Here is a 21653-nt window from a genome sequence, read left to right on the forward strand (position 1 = left end):
TTAATTGCAACTATTTTGAACAAAAGGTCTGCATTTAGATGTGAACAAGCAGAACATGAAAAGAAAATTGGCTATGGATTGCTGCCTTTCCAAGTAATGAAGCTGGTGTTAAGGAAATTACTAAGACAATAATTGTGTAATGAAAAACAATTAATAAATAGAATTGCACTCTAAAAGTGGAGCTGTCAATAGGCTTCCTATATATTAATTTATCTGCTCCTCTTTCCTCAACATTTATCTGGCCCCCTTCTTTTCTGAACAATAGTTACCACTCCTCAGGTTGATATAACTATGGATAAAGATATACTACAGGGAGTGACAAAGGGAAGTAATATTTATATTTAGTATCACATCATTGTCCTAAAATTCTGTTTAATAAATATTTGATACTGTTTAATAACAACAGTTTAATATTTTACCAAATCATATTATAATAAATGGATTGGCACACCTAAATTTTATTGTTTTTCTCTTAATGTATCACATTGCTTTATTATATACAAGTATTATAATCTTTAGAAAACACATATATAGATATGAATCTGGTATAGTTGAACTGACAGCCACAAATAAGATTAGGCATTAGAATCCTTCCTGAAAGAATATACATCACAATTGCCATTGGGAAAACAATTGTACAGTATATTCTGTCAGTCTCTGAATAAGAGACTCCCTACACTGGAGCTGTAGGAATTCAGCTACAGTGACCTCAGAGGCCAATGTCTTAGAAGAACTTGAATGATTAAAGACAAATAAGGCAATGGATCCAGATGGCATCCACCCCAGAGTTCTTAAAGAACTCAGATATGTTATTCCTATCCCCCTGATTGATTTGTTTAACCAATCCCTTTTACAGGAGATGTTCCTGATGATTGGAGAATGGCCAGTGTTGTGCCTATCCACAAGAACGGCAGTAGAGAAGAAGCTAGTAACTACAGGCCAGTTAGCTTGACATCAGTTATAGTTAAAATGATGGAGACTCTACTCAAAAAGAGGATAAATCAGCACCTAAAAACGAATAACTTATTGGACCCAAAGCAGCATAGCTTTACTGAGGGCAAATCATGTCAGACTAATCTCATTGATTTCTTTGACTATGTTACATAGGTGTTGGATGAAGGTGGTGCCGTGGATATTGCCTATCTGGACTTCAGCAAAGCCTTTGATACGGTTCCACATAAAGAGCCCTATAGATAGGTTAGTGAAGATTGGACTTAATCCCTAGATAGTTCCGTGAATTTGCAAATGGCTGAAGCGTAGATATCAGAGGGTTGTTGTTAATGGCGAGTATTCTGACCAGAGCCTGGTTACAAGCGGTGTACCACAAGGGTCTGTTCTGGGTCCTATTCTTTTTAATATCTTTGTGAGCGACATAGGGGAAGGTTTGGTAGGGAAAATTTGCCTATTTGCCGATTACTCTAAAGTGTGCAATAGGGTTGATATTCCTGGAGGCATCTGTAATATGGCAAATGATTTAGCTTTACTAGATAAGTAGTCAAAGCAATGGAAACTGCAGTTTAATGTTTCCAAATGTAAAATAATGCACTTGGGCAAAATGAATCCTCAATCTGAGTATTGTATTGGCAGTTCTGTGCTAACAAAAACTTCAGAAGAGAAGGATTTAGGGGTAGTGATTTCTGACAGTCTCAAAATGGGTAAACAGTGCAGTCGGGTGGTAGGGAAAGCAAGTAGAATGCTTGGCTGCATAGCTAGAGGTATAACAAGCAGGAAGAGGGAGATTGTGATCCCGCTGTATAGAGCGTTGGTGAGACCACGTTTGGAATACTGTGTTCAGTTCTGGAGACCTCATCTACAAAAAGATATTGATAAAATTGAATGGATCCAAAGATGGGCTACAAAAATGGTGGAAGGTCTTAAGCATAAAACTTATCAGGAAAGACTTAATGAACTCAATCTGTATACAGTGTTCCCTCGATTTTCGCGGGTTCGAACTTCGCGAATAGCCTGTACCATGGTTTTTAAAAAAATATGAATTAAAAAATACTTCGCAGTTTTTTTCCTATACCACGGTTTTTCCCGCCCGATGATGTCATACGTCATCGTCAAACTAATAATTTTTGCAAATAAATAACAAAAAAAACAATATTGTTAATAAATAATTATATTTATAAATATCAGGATCACTAAGTGTCTTATTCAATGGTGAGTAACAGTAATAATGGTGAGTAAATGGTTGCTAAGGGAATGGGAGATGGTAATTTAGGGGTTTAAAGTGTTAAGGGATGGCTTGTGATACTGTCCATAGCCAAAAATGGTGTATTTACTTCCGCATCTCTACTTCGCGGAAATTCGACTTTCGCGGGCGGTCTCGGAACGCATCCCCCGCGGAAATCGAGGGAACACTGTAGTCTGAAGGACAGAAGGGAAAGGGGGGACATGATCGAAACATTTAAATATGTTAAAGGATTAAATAAGGTTCAGAAGAGAAGTGTTTTTAATAGGAAAGTGAACCCAAGAACAAGGGGGCACAATCTGAGGTTAGTTGGGGAAAAGATTAGAAGTAACATGAGAAAATATTATTTTACGGAAAGAGTAGTAGATGCTTGGAACAAACTTCCAGCAGACGTGGTTGGTAAATCCACAGTAACTGAATTTAAACATACCTGGGATAAACATAGATCCATCCTAAGACAGGAAATAGTATAAGGGCAGACTAGGCGGACCATAAAGTCTTTTTCTGCCGTCAATCTTCTATGTTTCTATGTTAATAATAATCTTGAAATCAGTAATTTTGGAAACTGGTAGAGTCATTTTTAACCTACCTTCAATTCTGCTGCTGTTACTCATATACTTTACTTTCCTGAACTGGTTCAGTTAGAATCTTAACTAAAACAAACCATGGTTTGAAGTAAGAAATGATCTGAATTTATGAACTAGTGATTAGGAGCATCCTAAAATATATGTGTTGGATTAGGGTTGATGCATCTATCCACTGCATGTTGCTTTATTTCTCACACTTTTCATCCACTAGCATTTTGACAACTTAACAGGCTAATACTGTTTAGATGCTTCTAAAGTAGTATCCAGTAAACCATTAATTATTATTTTTTTAAAAAAATACATTACCTATTAAAGAAAATCACATCTCTATTTTCTCAAACTCTCACCTGAGTTTTGGCCTGCTAAAATTTACAGCTGAATACCCGGTGATGGGCGGAAGATTGGCCTACTGGCTCCCTGGAGCAAACCAGAGTATGTATTTCTTTATCATTATGAATGTTTTGCTTCGAGTGTCCTTTGAAATGGTTTGTGGGAACTCTTACAAGGTTTTTCTTTCATTCTTTCTTCTTTTTATTTTCTTTTTATTTCCTTCTTTCTTTCTTTTTTCCTTTTTTTTTGTGGCATGAGTTCACTTCTGAGATCTGCTTTCCTATGACCCTTCAAGTTCTTCACATGCATCATAAAACATTATTCTTCAGAGTGCTTTAAAAGAATTGGGGTTTTGTTGTTTTAGAAACTTTGCCTGTAGTTATGTTTATACGAATGAATTAATACATGAATGAATGAATCCATATTTTTAAAAAGCATGTGATAAAAAGAATGGCTTGAATTGTGGAATGTTTTGCACTGTTTTGCTGCTAAATAAATAAGGCAGAAATGTTACAGAAGTAAAAAAAAAATAATGAGAATAAGTTAAATGCTTAGTGAATGGTCCAACATTGAGCAAGAAATAAAACTAGGATGTTTGATGTCCTCTTGGGTGTTTAATGAATGTATGCATGCATGAATGAATATATTAGAAACATTTTTTATGATGTTAGAAGGATGTTGATAATAAATATACGTTGAACACAAATGGTGCCATATGTCTGGCTAAATGAATATTAGATAGATTATGTCTTGCAATGAGAATTATAGATCTGAAAATTAATGTTTCAAGACCAAGGTAGTTGTGTGCAATAGGAAAAATGAAATGAATTATTGTATGTTATTCATAAATCAACCCTAGTAGATATTTTCATACCTTCATAGAGTGTAACTAAAGATGGGAAGGCCGGTGGAGAAATTTAAGACATGTAAATACTGGGGAGAAAGTAGTTGGATATATGTCATCAGTTGTGGGAATGAATATTTGTTAAAAGTAAATGCTTTCAGCTCACTTTTTTATATCAAAGTGGGAATTAGATGAGTAAAGTCGATACAGGAATAGGATATTCATAGAGTGTGTGTAATAGGACAAGAAGAGATAGGTCAAGAATGAGTGGGAGCTAAATGAATATTGGCTGAATATAAAAATAAGTAATCAGTATGAACAAATTACATTGCAGAATATGAATGAAAATTAAATTATAAAATAGAACACTTAATATGTGTTATAAAGAGAACACTTAATGGGCTGAGAGGAAGAAGACAGAAAACCATGATTTGATAGTTGAGGAAATCCATAGAAAGAGAGAAGTAAGAAATTAGAACGAAAAAGTATATAATGACATAATGAATGGACATAGTGGAAGAAAGGATGGTTTTCAAGATATGGAGAACTGCTGTGAGTTATATAGATAATGAATAGATTTAAGTATGTTTTCTTCCATTATCTCATGCCTTGAATTTATTTGGCTTGCTCTTGCTCACGTGTTTAGTTTACAAAACATTCCTTACCATGAAAGGGAATATGTGAATGTATTTAGATGTATATAGAGTTTTGTTAATTGTAGAATTTTTGGCACTTTAGTTTAATAACTGTAACAGGTAACATATTGTATTAACTCCAAAAAAACCCTTGTATATGTTCTGCTGAGCTGTTGACACGAGCCCCTAATTAAATGCAAAGGTAGAAAAAGCACACACACGTGAAAAGTCAAGAATACTGTCTTTATCCAAAGAAAAATAGAAGCAAAACACCCCTTTGGTAGTCAAAGGGCTCACCTTCAAAGCAAACAGACTTGAATGCAGTGAAAAAACAAACAAAACAATTAACAAGTAGCTGTGAAGTTGTCACAGCTACTCTCCTTCAAACGTTTTCCAACTCACACGTTTGACTATGATTTAAGTTCAGAGTCCTGATATCGAAGCACAGAGTCCTTGGAGAATCCGGAGAATAAGCCACATCCACTATCACAAACAGATAATCTTCCACACTGAGAGGCCGGCACGCTGCCCATTTAACAGCAGCGCTAATTAGTTGAACCACACCCAACCACAGGTGAACTCTCTTATCTCTTGTAATACCTACATAGCTGCTCTTTTCTATTCATGGCCCTTTGCCTGCGTACGTCAATAAATGCTTCTTCATCAGAGTCCAGCGAAGATAAGGAGGAGGATGAATTGCTTCCTAATGGGCTGTCTGCCATGACCCCCTCTGAGGGTCCCATTTCACAGTCACTCCCTGCTTCCAATGATACTTTGCTGTCTGTTGTGATTCAGTCTGAGGCTCCTCAGGGAACGACTGGAACTCTGCCGGCTCCATGCTCAGAGGGGGAGGACGAGGAACAGGAGGAGGAGGAGGACCAGGCAGACGGGGAAGAGGAATGTCAGGACGAGGAGGAGGGGGAACAGCCTGAGACCCCCGGGGGGGAGCTCTCCCCAGCGAGTAGCCTGGAGTCATTAGATGAGAACGCACAAGCCATCATAGATATGAGGCAGAGAAGGGCAGCACAAAGAAGGGGACAATTAGCCAGGTACTTCCATCCCTAATAGGCAACAGCTGGGTTTGGGTGTGATTCTCCTCAGAAAGGTTGAAAAGGCAGGGCCGCCCTTCCTGTATTGTGGAGAGTTATCTTTTGGGAGTCCTGTGACCTTGCTTCGATCCTTGGCGTCTCTGATTCTGGCTTGTGGCCTCGAAGGCTGAAAACTTGGGGGAGGCGTGGGTTTTATTATCTACAGTGGTGTGTGTGCCAGCAAGAAGCCTGTTGTATTGTCTGGCCGTCGTGACTCTTCTGTGAAGCTTCACAGCATTCCAGTTTGTAAGAACAGTTTTTGTTATCTGTGTTTGTTTTCAAAGATATAAAATGACTTTGCTTTTTACCAGCGTGTCTGGCTACTCTTTTTAGTTGGTGTTGGCGTCTGGGGGAACCCAGACAGAACACTGTCCAAAGCAGTCGGCAGTAAAACAGGCCTCTGACACTGGGAGGATTCACCCACATCCACCCCCACAGTCCTTGGGGCAGGAGCTGGCCCAGAGCCAACCACAACAGTATATGTCCGTCTTCAGCTATAGGAATTCATTGCAGGCATTGACCTAATCACTGCTCTAAGCCTGATTATTTCATACTTTAAAAGACTGTCTCTCAACTTTGGTGACTTGAGGATGTGTGGATGGATGGTCAAGAGTTCTAGATTCAAAGCCCCACATCTTCAAGTGGCCAAGATAGAGAAACCCTGCCCTACAGTACTTTATAAAATAAAAAGATATTACTTTTATTTATTTATTTATTTATTTATTTATTTATTGGATTTGTATGCCGCCCCTCTCCGCAGACTCAGGGCGGCTAACAACAGCAGTAAAACAGTACAACAAAATCCAATACTAAAAAAACAGTTAAAAACCTATTATATAAAAACCAATCATACATACAAACATACCATACATAAAATTGTGAGAGCCTAGGGGGAAAGTGTATCTTAGTTCCCCCATGCCTTGATCTCTAGAGAAAAGCTTAACTTGATCTATACTATGCTATATACTATGCTATGCTATATCACATCATTCAACCCCACACCAAAATCACACTACACAGTGTATTGTACTGTATATTATGAACAGGGTGGCCAGAATAATCACATCTTAGAATTTAACAAAACCGTAGCAAATCGTCTGCTAGACCTGTTTTTTTATTAGAAGCCATGAAAATAAATCTATTGGAACCTCACCAAATTTACCCAATCTAAAATATTATTTCTGCTCCGATTTGACAAAGAGCAGCCCTTTCAAACTGTACTTGGAAGGAACTCCATTGCATACCAGGAGTTCCTTGGTAAAAGCAGTAATGGTGGACAACTTTTTCTAAAACAGCCAATCTGTTCCCCGTGAAATCTGAAAGTTTAAAAGAATATTTGGTGCTTTTGCAAAGATTTCTTATGAGTAAGACTCAGTCAGAGCTCTCTCCAAATCCCATATGTACCCCAAGATATAGCTTACAACCGCAAACAATTTCATAGAAAATCTTCAGGGGCTTCTGTCCAGCCAAGTTCATAAGAAAAAGAATTGCCTGAAGGTAGAACATCTGGACATAATTGTTGTTGACTCATACTTGCTTTAACCTTTCAGAATGCTAATCTTCCTGCTGGAGTTTTCCTCCATTTGTACCAGTTTTCTCCCTATATTTCTCTTCTAATAAAATTGTCTACAGCAATCTCCGCTAACAACTTATTTCATTAGAGATTTATTTCATTGCTTGGGCTGGCTCTAAATGGCACTGATTGGGCATAGCTGCCTTTTTTCTTCTCCTTTTTTCTCTTGTCCACTTATTTGAAGCAATCGTTCAATTTGAAAATCCTTCAGGGACAGCTTTAGAATGCGCCATATGTAAAATGGAACATTATTATGGAAATGATTCTGAAAATACCCCGGTTCAACTGAAATTTCATTTCAGAGAGAGAAAATATAAATTATATTTCTCTGTGCTCTGTCTGAATTATATGAATGAAATATATGTTCTTTTGAGTGCTCAGAATGTCTACACTGCTCACTGCTCACTGACTTTCAGGTTTTGTGAGTAAGAGATGGACATTTCTAAACATTTGGTCAATGCTAACACTATTAGTTGACTAAAAACCTAATAGATGTTGTTTGTGAGCAGGTGAATATCAGAGTAGTCTGAAGTCCTGGTCTATAGTATCTTGAATATACTGCATCTTGTCTATTAAGTAAACCCAAAAAATATATAATAAAATTTAATCAAGTGCATACCTTGGACATTGGGAAATCTGATTTCCAAAAAACTTAAGAAATACCAGTTAGAATATATAGGATTCCAGGAATATAATCAGTAAGAAGAAGGTTCAGAAATAATACAAGTGACTTAAAGCAAACTGTTAACATCATAATAGCAAATAATTCCAATAAGACAGCCTTCCTTAACTTGAATGATTATTTATTTATTCATTCATTCATTCATTCATTCTATTTATTCATTCATTCATTCATTCTCACTAGCTGATTGTGGGCATTTTGCAACACAAATATGAAAGGCAACTCTCAGAATTGCCCGCTCAGGTATAGTATTGCCAAGACTGATATAAATAGTCGTCTGTTAATGACTGCTCTTTTTTACGGCTTTTTGTTGTTACAAATATGATGAAAAAGTAACTTTACAACCAGTCCTCAAACTTATGATAGTTGTAGTGTCCCCACAGTCAGGGGATCACAATTTGGATATTTTACAACCAGAACGCACATGCGTATGCACGCACACACACACATACATAAAAACACACACCATATTTTTGGAGTATAAGACGCATCTTTTCCCCCCTAAAAGAGGCTGAAAATTTGGGTGTGTCTTATACTCTGAATGTAGCTTTTACTAAGCTTTTTTTCAGCCCTAACAAGGTGCTAACGAGTGAAGCGATCTTCCATGTTTTGCTAGCTAAGCTATCTTCCCTTTGCCTGTTTTTTTCACTGCCGCTCCCTCCAGCAATCAGCTGAGCTTCTGTGCTTTAGAAGCCTTTTTTCAGCCCTAACAAGGTTCTAACCAGTGAAGTGATCTTCTGTGCTTTGCTAGCAAGCAATCTTCCACCTTTTTTTTCAGCACTTAATGAGTTGCTAACGAGTGAAGCGATCTTCCATACTATGACTAGTAGCTGGATACTCATGCTTCTCTACAAAAGTATGTGATCAGACTTCATAAATTGATAGTTAAAGCTTGAAAATTAATGAATAGTTGTGTATTAATATAAGGCAACTGGCAGTTGGAACAGAGTTCTTTTCAGGTGGGGAGGAGGAGTAAAGTGTCTAGCTCCTTAGCATCAGAGTGTCTTAATTAATATAATACTGTGTAAGAAATATTACTGATCTCATCATCATTTCAAAAAATCCTTTCTTAAGGAGCACCTAGAAGCCAAGAGGAATATACAGTACATGTAAAGTTTCAACTTTGTAGGCTTTACAGTTCTGGAGATTTTGTGATGAGTGAGTGGTATTTGGCTTTTATAGAGAGAGATTGCCGTAGCATCCCAGAGTCATATAATTTCTGTCCAAAAAAGCGGAGTTCCAGGAACAGCTAAGATGATGCTCAGAACCTTCAACCCTTCAAACAGCAAGGTAGAGGACCCAAGAATGAGGAAGAGACATACCACCCATAGGGGTGAGCAGATTTATTTATATACTATAAAGTTTATCCAGAGAGGTCTTTTCTAAAATCATAATATGCTTTCAAAATTCATGAATTAAAAGCGGAGACTTGTAACTTGCCTGGGTACAATAGCTGGATGGATATTAACAGAGGATTTGCCAATAGTATTTCACAAATATGAAATGTCACAGAAAGGATGGCCTCTGCATATACACGTTTGACAGGATGAAATTCCAATAATGGGAGAAATCTTGTTTCCACTTAAAGCTCAAGAACTCTATCTGACATATGCTGATTATTTTACCATTATAACTCACTGCAGTGACTCAGAAGAATTGCTTCATTCATTCCTCTGTCTCTGCAATTTTGCCGATTTTTAATCCTGCAACCTAAGAAGAAGCAAAAATTCACAGCATCTCATTCTTCTACTCTGTTCATCTCCTAATTCTGTATGTCATACCAAATGTGAACAGTCTTTTGATTTGCTGGCATGGGTTTGTTTTTCCCCCCCATACCACTACTTCCTTGTATTTCATATTCCATTTCACAAGTCAGAGCTTACCTGGCTGCTATTGTAACCCATTTGTTAATAGTCCTTGGTGTCTCAGATACCTTTTGCTAGTAATATTGCCCCACTTTCTCCTTCATTTTAACATTCCATGCGTTTTGTACATGATTACTGACTTACTAGTCAATATTGCAATGATGACTAGCTACATGCTAAAGGCTTTTTAGACCTTTCAACTCCAGTACCTGGTATTTTGAGGTGCATTGGATAAGCTGGATGAAATTTCTGAACAAGAAAAATAGAAATTCAAAAATGAGCACACAGGTATATAAGAAAAAGAAGAACCCAGTCCAGTCTAACCCTTTATACACTTTTTGGAAGTAAGTCCCACAATTTGATTTGTTCACGGATCAAGCTAGATGGAACTGCAGCTAGTGTTTGTTTCAGGTTTTCTGCATTAGTTAAAACTTTGTGTTCGTTTTCTTCTGTTAACAGGTTTTTTTCACTGTCAGTATTCTTCTAGAGCAAAACAAGCTAACTGATGCAGATATATATGCATGGGTGTAATTTGATTATGTGATACTGACTGACTGGATTTGTACATCTAAAGATCACAACAGTTGATGTTGGTGATCTCCCTCACCTTCCTTTGTCTTGATTTAAAAAAGGGGAAAGATAGGACAGAATGGATATGGTCAAATAATACAAGTTTTGCAATATTTAAAAAGTCCAAAATAGACAAGTAAATTATCTTTTACTCAATATTCTCTTTATGTGCATTTTTATTTTTGGGATGGTTCGTGCCACCAGGTTTTATGAGACAATGAAATTCTGAATTTTATAAAAGGATAACAATGCATGTCTGAGCAAGCAAATGGCTGAATATGTTCTCTCTCTCTCTCTCTCTCTCTCTCTCTCTCTCTCTCTCTCTCTCTCTCTCTCATTTTAGAAATGTTGGCGGAATGATTTTGCTCTGGTGATCCAAAACTATGTGTAAAGAGTGATGCTTAGGTTTCTGATTATTCTTCATTAAGGGCAATTTGCATTTCTTCACATTTCATATATGAAGAGAAATGGGAATGAAAAAAATCTGACTATTTTCAATAGGCTCTTGTTGCTGTACATTTATCTAGCATTGTTCAGTTTGTCATCTTCTGAAGAAAAGAACTAACAATGAACAACCTACTTCTTCGTAAACTAGAAAAAAGTGGGATAGATAGCTTCACCACCAGATGGATTCACAACTGGCTGACAAACTGTACTCAATGAGTAGACTGTTAAGTTAAGTTAAGTTAAGTTAAGTGGAACTTCGGAAGTTGTGGGAGCTTCATCATTGAAATGTCCGAAGACATCTTAGAATCTCACATCATGAACTAATTCTTTTTGGGGAAACATAACTCTTTAGAATAAATATTGAAACTGCTGTTACTTCACCATCTAGACGTCCACTGACAAACAGCAACTTTGTCTTAAACTGACCGTGTTTAATCCTATCCAGATCCTTATAGCCTCCAGGTACCAGTTCAAGGCTTCCACAGGATCTCTGGCTTGGTCCAGAATACCAACATATAGCTAGATGATTTTGTCCTGTTTCAGGCCAAGCACACATAAATATACAAAGAAGAAGCATTCTCACTTTACTAAACACACACAAAAGTCCCTCACCCCAAAGTTCAACAAATTTAGCTTACACAGTTCCAAAATCAAAGCGGTGAGAAGAAGAGTAATCAATTATAGCAAAAGCACTTATATACAATTTCATAATTCTTTACAGCCCACTCTAAGCAGTTGACAGAATCAGCATATTGCCTCCAACAATCATATTGCCTCCAACAATCAGCATATTGCCTCCAACAATCATATTGCCTCCAACAATCATATTGCCTCCAACAATTTTACTGACCTTGGAAAGCTAGAAGAATGAATCAACCTTGAGCCTAGTGAGAATCGAACTGTAAAACTTCTGGCAGCGGCAGTCAGCAAAAGTAGCCTGCAGTGCCACAATCTAACTCCTGTGTCACCATGGCCCTTAGTCTGAGCGTTAGAGCGTGTAGATTCATGGAGGGATTCACCAAAAAGGGGCACTCAGCTTTTTAGTGCTAGTGGCATAATGCCACCATAATTGATTGCCTATTATATCATGTTGTATCATATAATTATATGCCAGTGAAGTATTGACAATGTCCCACATCCAAAAATGCATGTACTGCCTGGTACCCCTAAAAAAACAGGACATCTAAAGAAAGGAGCCTTCAAAACACATTAAGTGCCCTACTGACCTCCTTAGATGCTGCAAACTCAAAGGAATTCCAAATTACCATGTAGGATATTGTCTCATTTACCATTGTAGAATCTATCCAGTCCTGAGTGGATATGCACAATTTTAGCCACTAAGAAAGCTAGTAAACCATCTGGAGTGCCTATAAGAGCCTAGTCTTACTCACCTTTCCAAGATAGATTTGATGGCAGAATCTGCAGATACAGTAAGGGGAAAGAAAAATTGGGGTTTTGTCACCATTATTGCTACTATGTAAATTCAAACCTAACTATCAATGATTGGACACATCCACTTTTTAGTTTTTTTCTAACATGCTTGCTTGCTTGCTTGCTTGCTTGCTTGCTTTCCTTATTTATTTATTTCTTTAAAAAGATGTTTTTGGCATCTTTTTAGTCAGCTCTAAGCACGACATTTTGTTGATCAAAAAATTATATTTTTGGTATAACAAATGTAACGTCCCATCTAATTCAGCCACTACAATCAGAATGTTTCCATTTGCTCTAAAATCAAGTGGGGGGAAAATTGCAGTGGCTACATTTCTTAAATGAAATAATCAATACAGGAACTGGTAATGTGAATTCATCCTTTTCTCCATGTAAAAGGTTTTTTTTAAAAAAATCTTTTAAAATAGCTCATTGCAAAGTGTACAAAAGCCACAAGGGCCCTATAATAGAATATACAGCTTGATATTTGTTTGTCTTTTAGAGACTCAATTTAGTAAAATACATTGATAGATACACTCTAAATAAGTCCTCTGAGGTCTTTTATTTTCTTACATTTGGGGGTTTATCTCTTCAGTTCCAGTTTTATTTCCATCATTTTCACCATTTATCTGCTGATACATATCCAGTATTATAAGAAGTTAATTCTGTGTAGCTGAGATAATATATACATGTTTTAGGATGGGTGGCTTAATAAGCATTTCTCTAAAAATGCACAGATTGCTTTAATAGCCATTTGCAACCAATGAAATATATTTGCAATCAGACAATACTTTTTCTTTATTTAACCTGTGTGGAATGGATGATTCATCTCCTAACCACAAAGCAGCTAATCCTTAACTCCAACCTAATATGGGATTTTTCCAGATGGAAGGCCACAGAATCCTAGAGCTACACACTAATTGCTTTTCCCCTGGATCCTACAAATGGAATTGCAATAGATTTCTCACACAATGATTGATGTTGTGCTTAGTATGTATATCTATTGGGCGTGCTCTGTCTACCCCAATACAGGCAGGGAGGAGACAATTCCTCTTTTTCCTGGCTGCCTAACACCATTGCAGGTTTTATATCACAGTAGCTGGTGTATTTATTGTTTTGGTTGGACAGGTAGATTTTTAAAATGCCCTGATGGCCTTTTCCCATTATCTCTTGCTGTTCTGGATTACAAAGTGAGCAATGTAGGGAGAAAAATCACATTTCAACCCAGCAATTTCTTTGTTGTTACAAGACATAGAGGCTTCCTGCTGTTCTCATCCAAGAGGATCAGAGAAACAACAGGGCTCTGAACTAGCTATTCTTTTCTGTCCTCTCTTGCCCCAAAACACTGGTCTAGGAAAGTCACCAGAGATTAAGTTGCTATGCAGATTTCTTCCTTTCATTGTTTGGGAAGTATTTGCACACGTGGAGTAGGAGACTCTTGCTGCCACCCATGCATCCCTCCATTTTCTGCACACTAAATATTAAATCTTTGAATGAGAAGCTCTGTAAAGTGCAGTCATAGCACAAGCAAAGCACCTGTCTTTTTCAAGTTCATTTAGCTGTTTCAAAAGCTGTTCACAGCTGCCTCTGCAGCAGGGGTGGATTCCTTCTTACCTCGCGGCCGGTTCGCATTGTGACATTTTGGGCATGTGCGCATGCTCTGTTTATGCACGCATGCACGTTTCCTTATCCAATTTTGCTTCAGCATATGCTCAGTAGCTGGAATCGGCCCGAAACACAGCTGAGGAGCTGATCAGCTGTGCTTCGGGTGAAGGAATAAAGGTAAGTGTAAACTCGGGGGCAAGCAGGAAGGCCCTTTTTCAAACAGCAGCAGAGGAAACAACGTCTAAACAGTAAAAAATTCGTCAAATATTACACCCCCCAAAAAAATGGCGGTGCCCAAACTGAGTCCATGATGCCATCCTGACATCACCAATAGATCACTACTGGTTTGGGCGATCTGGTCCGAACCAGGGGGAACCCACCCCTGCTCTGCACATATACACATGTTGACATACAGTCCCTTTGTCACACATGTCCAGTCAACGAAGCAGTGGAAGTGATGTGCCGGTGCCTGGAGGCTGTTGGGATCTGGATGGGTGTCAACAGACTCAAGCTCAACCCGGATAAGACGGAGTGGCTGTGGGTTCTGCCTCCCAAGGACAATTCCATCTGTCCGTCCATAACCCTGGGGGGGGGATTATTGACCCCCTCATAGAGGGTCCGCAACTTGGGCGTCCTCCTCGATCCACAGCTCACATTAGAGAAACATCTTTCAGCTGTGGGGAGGGGGGCGTTTGCCCAGGTTCGCTTGGTGCACCAGTTGCGGCCCTATCTGGACCGGGACTCACTGCTCACAGTCACTCATGCCCTCATCACCTTGAGGTTCAACTACTGTAATGCTCTCTACATGGGGCTAGCTTTGAAAACTTCAGATCGTGCAGAATGCAGCTGCGAGAGTAATCATGGGCTTCCCAAGGCATGCCCATGTTACACCAACACTCCGCAGTCTGCATTAGTTGCCGATCAATTTCCGGTCACAATTCAAAGTGTTGGTTATGACCTATAAAGCCCTTCATGGCATCGGACCAGAATATCTCCGGGACCGCCTTCTGCCACACGAATCCCAGCGACTGGTTAGGTCCCACAGAGTTGGCCTTCTCTGGGTCCCGTTGACTAAACAATGTCATTTGGCGGGACCCAGGAGAAGAGCCTTCTCTGTGGCGGCCCCGACCCTCTGGAACCAGCTCCCCCCAGATATCAGAGTTGCCCCCACCCTCCTTGCCTTTCGCAAGCTCCTTAAAACCCACCTCTGTCGTCAGGCATGGGGGAATTGAAATTTCCCTTCCCCCTAGGCTTATAGAATTTATACATGGTATGCTTGTATGTATGAGTGGTTCTTTAAATTGGGATTTTTTAGATTATTTTTAATATTAGATTTGTTTACATTGTCTTCTTTATTGTTGTTAGCCGCCCCGAGTCTTTGGAGAGGGGCGCATACAAATCTAATAAATAAATAAATAAATAAAGTATGCATAGACGCCTCTGAGCAAGCCTGGAAAAATGTGTAGTTGCTTTAGTAATCCAAGCAAAGCAAATGGTACTTTTTTCGAAGTACCATTTTGAAAGGTTTCTTACATCCCTCCTAAGAATTATAAGTAGACTTTGGTTCACAACTGACCTGTGAGCGGCTATTTGGGCTTAGGGACCCACTGAAAAAGTAGCTTTATGTCTGGTCCTTACAAGCATTGCAGTATCCCACAATCATGCAGTTAGGAGCTTCACAACCAGCTTTTGACACTCAGTGAAAAGCTGGCAGTAAGTTGTAAGCCACAGTCATGTGATGTGCTTAATGTTTGTAGGCGATTCACTTAACAACAGTAATGGAACTGATGTCGTAAGACAGGTGAGATCACATGATTTTTCACTGAATGTCCATATCACCTAGTGGCAGAGTACTAGCTCCAACTGTGGTTATTAAGTGAGGACTACCTATATTAGCTCTAAATGTTTAAATCTGAAGCCTTGCTTGCATAATTCTATTCCCCTGGGATTTCAGATACAACTTTTAAACAAGTTACAGAGTAAAATTGTATAGTTAAGTTGCTAGCCAAGTGTAAAATTTAATGTTACTGCTAAGAATCAAAGCTGCTTCAAATCATCTAGATCAGTGGTTCTCAACCTCGGGGTCGGGATCCCTTTGGGGGTCGAATGACTGTTTCACAGGGGTCGCCTAAAACCCTGGAAAAAAGACAAATTTCCCATGGTGTTAAGAACTTAAGCTTCTATTCTGGCACCTTGGAATATATTTTTACAATTCGACCAATCAGGCATTTGCAGTGGGGGTCTCCCTCTGACCTTCCTGCCAATCAGCTTAAAGTTATGTTGGGAGAATTGGTGCTAGACTTTTGGTTGGGGGTCACCACAACATGAGGAACTGTATTAAAGGTCGTGGCTTTAGAAAGGTTGAGAACTACTGATCTAGATGCTTTAGTAAGCTGCCAAATTAATACAAGTATAATTTAAAACGGGAATAGTAGTAGTAGTAGTAGTAGTAGTAGTAGTAGTAGTAGTTTTGTTGTTATATTGCTCAACTCCCCATAGCTCTGAGTAGTTAAAGGACATAAAAACTGCTGATGTGACACCCAGAAATACCAATGTCTACTGAGCATTCCTTTGGTGCTCATTTGACTCTCTGACACATGATTGTTCCTCTACCTTTTCTCTCTAGTGTCATCTGTATTGGCAAGATTTCTATTTTATTTTATTTGAATTTTTTTACGAGCTGGATGACTATCCCAGTTCTCTGCTTAGAAATTCAACCAGACTAGGAAAAGAACAGAGTTAAGTTGAGATAATTTGGAGGGGGGAGGGGGTCTATCCCTAAATCAGACCTTTGTTTATATCGCCATGACTGCCATTTTGTGCATGTCCTGAAAGCAGCCATTTTGTGAGAGAGCTCTCGTTTTTTCAAAATTCCAAATGGACTCACCAACTCAGAAAGTTTCAGGACCATGCTTGAGAATGCTTAATGGAACAAAAAGGCAAGCCTCAGTAAGAGAAAGAAATTATGTTTTATCCCCGACACAACATCTCTGGAAGCAGGATGCTTAGTCTCTCTGTACCTCATCCAAAGGCTGAGCAAAACTAGTGATTGAGGGCTATTCTCCATTTCCTTTTATAATTAAGGTTTTACGATTTGAAAAAAGGAAGAAACAGTGCGAGGAAAATCTAGGGGAACTGTTAAGAAGGTGCTTGTATTATGTTCATGCATCACCTTTTGTATGAGAAATGTAGTTAAAGGCAATTTATATACCCAGGTACTAGCATGCCTGAATCTTCTATTTCCTGATTAATATTTGCTGCATTCTAGTGTAAAGAGAACTAAAGCCTCAGTGAAATCATCAATCAAGCTTACTTCCAGATAAGCATATAGATTTTGGGGCTTCATGAGATTTAACATAATTCCTTCTTTTAAAAGTATTTCTAAGCCTTTGATGTTTTATATCAGCGAGAAGATATCTTAGCACTTTTATGCTTTTTTTCTGAAAGAAGAAGCTGAAAGAAGAAGCTTAATTAGTGATATTGGATGTTATTTTTCAAGATACAAAGCAAAGCTCTAAAGCACTTTTGATAAATCAGTTTAGGAGTTAGAGCATCTGTTGGTATTTATTTTATATCTGTGTTATTAGAAAGGAGCTGATGAAACTTTTTGCAGCTTTTTAGGCACTTCCATGCTAAAACGCCTTGTGGAAAGAACAATTGGGAAAATGTTCAAGATGCCAAAATATTTTTTTTATTTTCATGTTGGACAATAACAGTTCTGAGTACATGGTACTATAATATAGTTTATGGATATTGGGCACAATTCTATGGCTCTGTGCTATATTTAGCAAAATCACCATCAAGCTAAGGGAAGTGATTAGATTGCGTATCTGTTGTGCAAACTTAGCACAATAGTGATTTTATTGCTACAATAAACATTAAGTGACATAAATTGCAATGCGACAGGGTTATCCATACTATTACTATACAAAATATGTTTACCTGTTGGGTAAAAGAAAATATAGTCCTTGGCAATCTGGGCTCTCAATTCCTTGTGGTATTTGGCCAACATGCAACAATTCTGAAAACTTCTGCTACAACTGAAGGACCAGAAGTTTGCCATATTCAGTCCACACCAGGGGTATCAAACTGGTGGCCCACAGGCTGGATGTATCATGTGCAGGCCATGCCCACTCCAGCTCCACAAATGAGAAAACATCATGTGACACCCATGGTCTACACATCCTTTAATATTGATCAACATATAGAGCCGTGATGGCGGAGCCATATTGGAGGGTATGTGAGGCGTTGCCCTATGTCAATCCACCATACGTGTGTGCTAGCCAGCTGAATTTTAGCCTTGGGGAAGGCCATTTTGCCCTCCAGAGGCTTCAGGGAAGCTTCCCTGAAGCTCCAGAATGCAAAATCCAATAAATAAATAAATAAATAAATAAATAAATAAATAAATAAATAAATAAATAAATAAATAAATAAATAAATAAATAAATAAATAAATAAATAAAACACCGCCCGCCTAATTGGCAAACTGAAAGTTCAGAAAAATGGACTTCTGGTTTCTCCCTTGTGCTTTTTTTTGCACTCATGAGGCTTCAAGTGAGCTTCCTGGAGCCCCAGAGTATGAAAAACAGCCCAATGGGCAAATCAGAAGTCCGGAAACTGGACTTCCAGTTTGCCCATAGTGCTGTTTTTTGCACTCCGTGGCTTCAGGAAGCTTCCCTAAAGCCTCCAGAGTGCGAAAGATAAGAAGTTTCTCTTATTTTCTAGCAAAAAACCAGCACAAAACGGAAGTCTGTTTTTCTGAATTTTTGGTTTGGCTGTTTTTTCACCGTCTCAGGATTCACATGTCTGTGGATGGAGGGGATTGCATGCATATGCAGGGGCAGTGTGGCGGGTGTGCATGCATAGGGTGAGGGAAAGGGTGTGGGCACATGGTGCGCATGCTAGCACATGCTCATACACCCTTTTGGCACGTGAACTAGAAAGGTTCGCCATCACTGATATAGGGATTCTTTGATGCCAGGCCAAGGCATCCCTGATAAGAAATAGACCAAACTAAATATATTTTGTTTTTAGAAATGAGAAAAATAAATTATTTTATGTGAAAAATGTTTATGTGATATCAGCTTATGTTTTGAAGCTAATTTATTCTATTGACCTAATAGTCTAAATGTATGGATTTTTTGCTTTTTTTTCTTTCTTTCTTTTTTTCTTTTTCCTATTCCCTACCCCCTATTTTTGATAATATCTTACCTGTTTAAAAGTTTTGGAGGAATCGAACCCGACATGCTTTTTATGTCTTTTTTTTTTTTGTGTATACTAATAGGTTCATCATCTCATTGTGGGTTTTGGTTTTTCCCCCCATGGATCACTGCAATCATGATTGTTTTTTATTTATTTCTCTTTCCATTTCTCTCTCCTCTCCTCCCAATGCTAAAAGCCATTTATTTTTTCAAAAACATTGTCTACCTGCTTTGCATCTCTTTTTCAGGGAATCACAGCTTGGCAGCAAATATGTGATACCAATAATCACAACTAGTTTAAATGTTTGGAAGTTGCAAAGGAATGATTTTGCATTACTGTACTTGTAGCTTCAATAAATGAGCAGTTTATACACACCACTTAGGGGGACTGCTTGCTGGCATCAGAACAAATGTATAATTTGTTTTATACATACAATTTTTATTTGTATATCTTTATATTTTATACAGATAGATACTAATAAATCTGTGATTTACACCTTCCTGAATACAGGAAGAGAAGCTACTGGCCAATACAGTCTTTGTGTAAATCTGTTTTACAGTCATGATACTTATATCTTCAAAAATGATGTCAGCAATTAAAGAAATACCTTCCTTTTTCAGTTGATTTCATAGGTGGATTTGACTCTTACGGCTATCAAGGCCCACAGAAGACATCACATTTACAGCTACAACCAATGTATATGTGAGTATCAACATTCATTTTTGTTCAGTGGGTTTTTGGAGACATACTAAAAAATTAAAGAAAAATTACTTGTTGTAATTCAAAGAAAATTGTTCATTTGATACCTGAATAATGTTAGTTCACAATGTATTCACCATAAATTGTTACTTTTATAATACGCAGCATTTTGTCCTTTGCAATGCTTAGTGTAAAGGCACTGAAAGGTAGAATATAATGGTGACAGATGTGTTGGGCTGGTCAAACTTTGAGATTGCCATTAATCAAATCTGCTTCATCAGGAAGAAATGTTTTTTTAAATGTTTGTGAACAGCAGCACATTAATGTGGGCATTCAACTGAAATCAACTAGCTTTCCATATGGACAATCATACTACGACATTGTACGAAGTGTTCCTCATTCCCTGCTCCTACTGTTCAGTTCAGCTTGTCCATACAGTGGTTATTGGAGAACATATAAATTATACTTTTTCTGTAAGAGGATATGACTATTTTTTGGTTCTGATAATGCAAACATCTCTAGATTTAGGGACTGAGTCAACTTTACTGAAGCAGCAGGAAGAGAAATACAATAGCTTTGTGGCACAATTCATAGAAACATGGAAAAGTCTCACGTTCCCTTCCGTATGGCTCCATGTGCCACCTGTGGCATGCGTGCCATAGGTTTGTCATCACAGGACTAGCGAACCCCAGATGTTGGCATTGAAAACAATATATCTGCGCCATTTCCTTTAAATATACAATGTTAGCATGGAATTGCCCCCCTGTGTAAAACTGCTTTCCGATTATTAAATATCATGTGCGATTCTTTTTCCTTGATGTTTTCAGAAGTTTCTTTGTCTGTAGTCCTAAGAGTCACAAATGGCAGAATATGTCCCTGTCATGGTTGTGGCTGGGAAACTGTGGCTTTGGCTTTAACATAACATTTTTCAATTACATGTGTCCAGAAAAATGTTTTACAATTGGTTGTTGTTGTTGTTAAAAAGTTAAACTGGCATATAAGAACAGAGATGGTTTTGAAAGATTTATAAAAATGGAATTAGTGAACAAAGATGATTTATGGTGCACTGAAAAAAAATGTATGAAATTGGTTATATCTTTTTTCTTTTCTTTTTTTTCTTTTTTAGTATTTTCAATCCTTGTGATTTGATAGCCTATAGCGGTTTTTAGATTTAAGTAAAATGTGTAAAGAGAATTAGGAGGCACTACAGCCTACCAGTTAATTAGAATATTAGAAATATTGTTTATTTGTCAGTATGTACTTGACGGAACATTAATGAAGAGAGGTAATACATGATGGTTGTGATTGCTGGAGAACAAGATTAGATTTTAAAAAATTGCAGTAAGGGATAAAAGATTTATAGAGAAATTAATAATTTTGTATTATGGTTTTTTTTCCTCGGATTATAAAAGAGTTACTAAAAAATACTGCATTTTATTGTACTGGAAATAGAAGATATTTGACATTGTACTAAAGCGTACAAAGGAAAAAACAATAAAAAAACATATAAAAAAAAAGTTATACAGCTGGTCCTCAATTTACAACCTTTCATTTAAATGATCGTTCAAACTTACGACACTTTAAAAAAGGACTTATGACAATTTTTCATGCTTGCAATCATAGCAGCATCCTCATGTGATGTCACGTGATCAAAATTCAGATGCTTGTCAATTGGTTCATATTTATGACAGTTGCAGTGTCCTTGGGCCAGTGATGGGCTCCTACGGGAATGGTCAGGAGCGCAGTTCTGGTAGCAAAATTTGGAGCTCCACCCCAGAGCACCCAATTTGCAGTGAAAGATGTTGAAACAAAATGCATAAGCCACACTCACAGTATGGAGGTAAAAATTTTGGTAGCCCATCACTGCCCTGGGAACACTTGTAAGAGCACATGTTAAGACTTAC

The 21653-nt window shown here is 37.9% G+C and overlaps 1 protein-coding gene across 2 annotated transcripts in view; it reads left to right on the forward strand.

Annotated features, from left to right (window-relative positions):
* The window catches only part of NKAIN2 (sodium/potassium transporting ATPase interacting 2), a 373202-nt gene that overhangs the window by 345374 nt on the left and 6175 nt on the right, over window positions 1–21653 (forward strand). The window contains exons 5-6 of one of the 2 annotated variants that reach the window (XM_070733468.1): window positions 3157–3213; window positions 19671–19752. In XM_070733468.1, the coding sequence (XP_070589569.1) occupies window positions 3157–3213; window positions 19671–19752 (139 nt within the window). Of the gene's footprint in view, window positions 1–3156; window positions 3214–19670; window positions 19757–21653 lie in introns of those variants that run through there. The other variant, XM_070733467.1, reaches the window with a different exon arrangement.

The sequence above is a fragment of the Erythrolamprus reginae genome, chromosome 1, assembly GCF_031021105.1.
Source record: "Erythrolamprus reginae isolate rEryReg1 chromosome 1, rEryReg1.hap1, whole genome shotgun sequence".
NCBI classification, from domain to species: domain Eukaryota; kingdom Metazoa; phylum Chordata; class Lepidosauria; order Squamata; family Dipsadidae; genus Erythrolamprus; species Erythrolamprus reginae.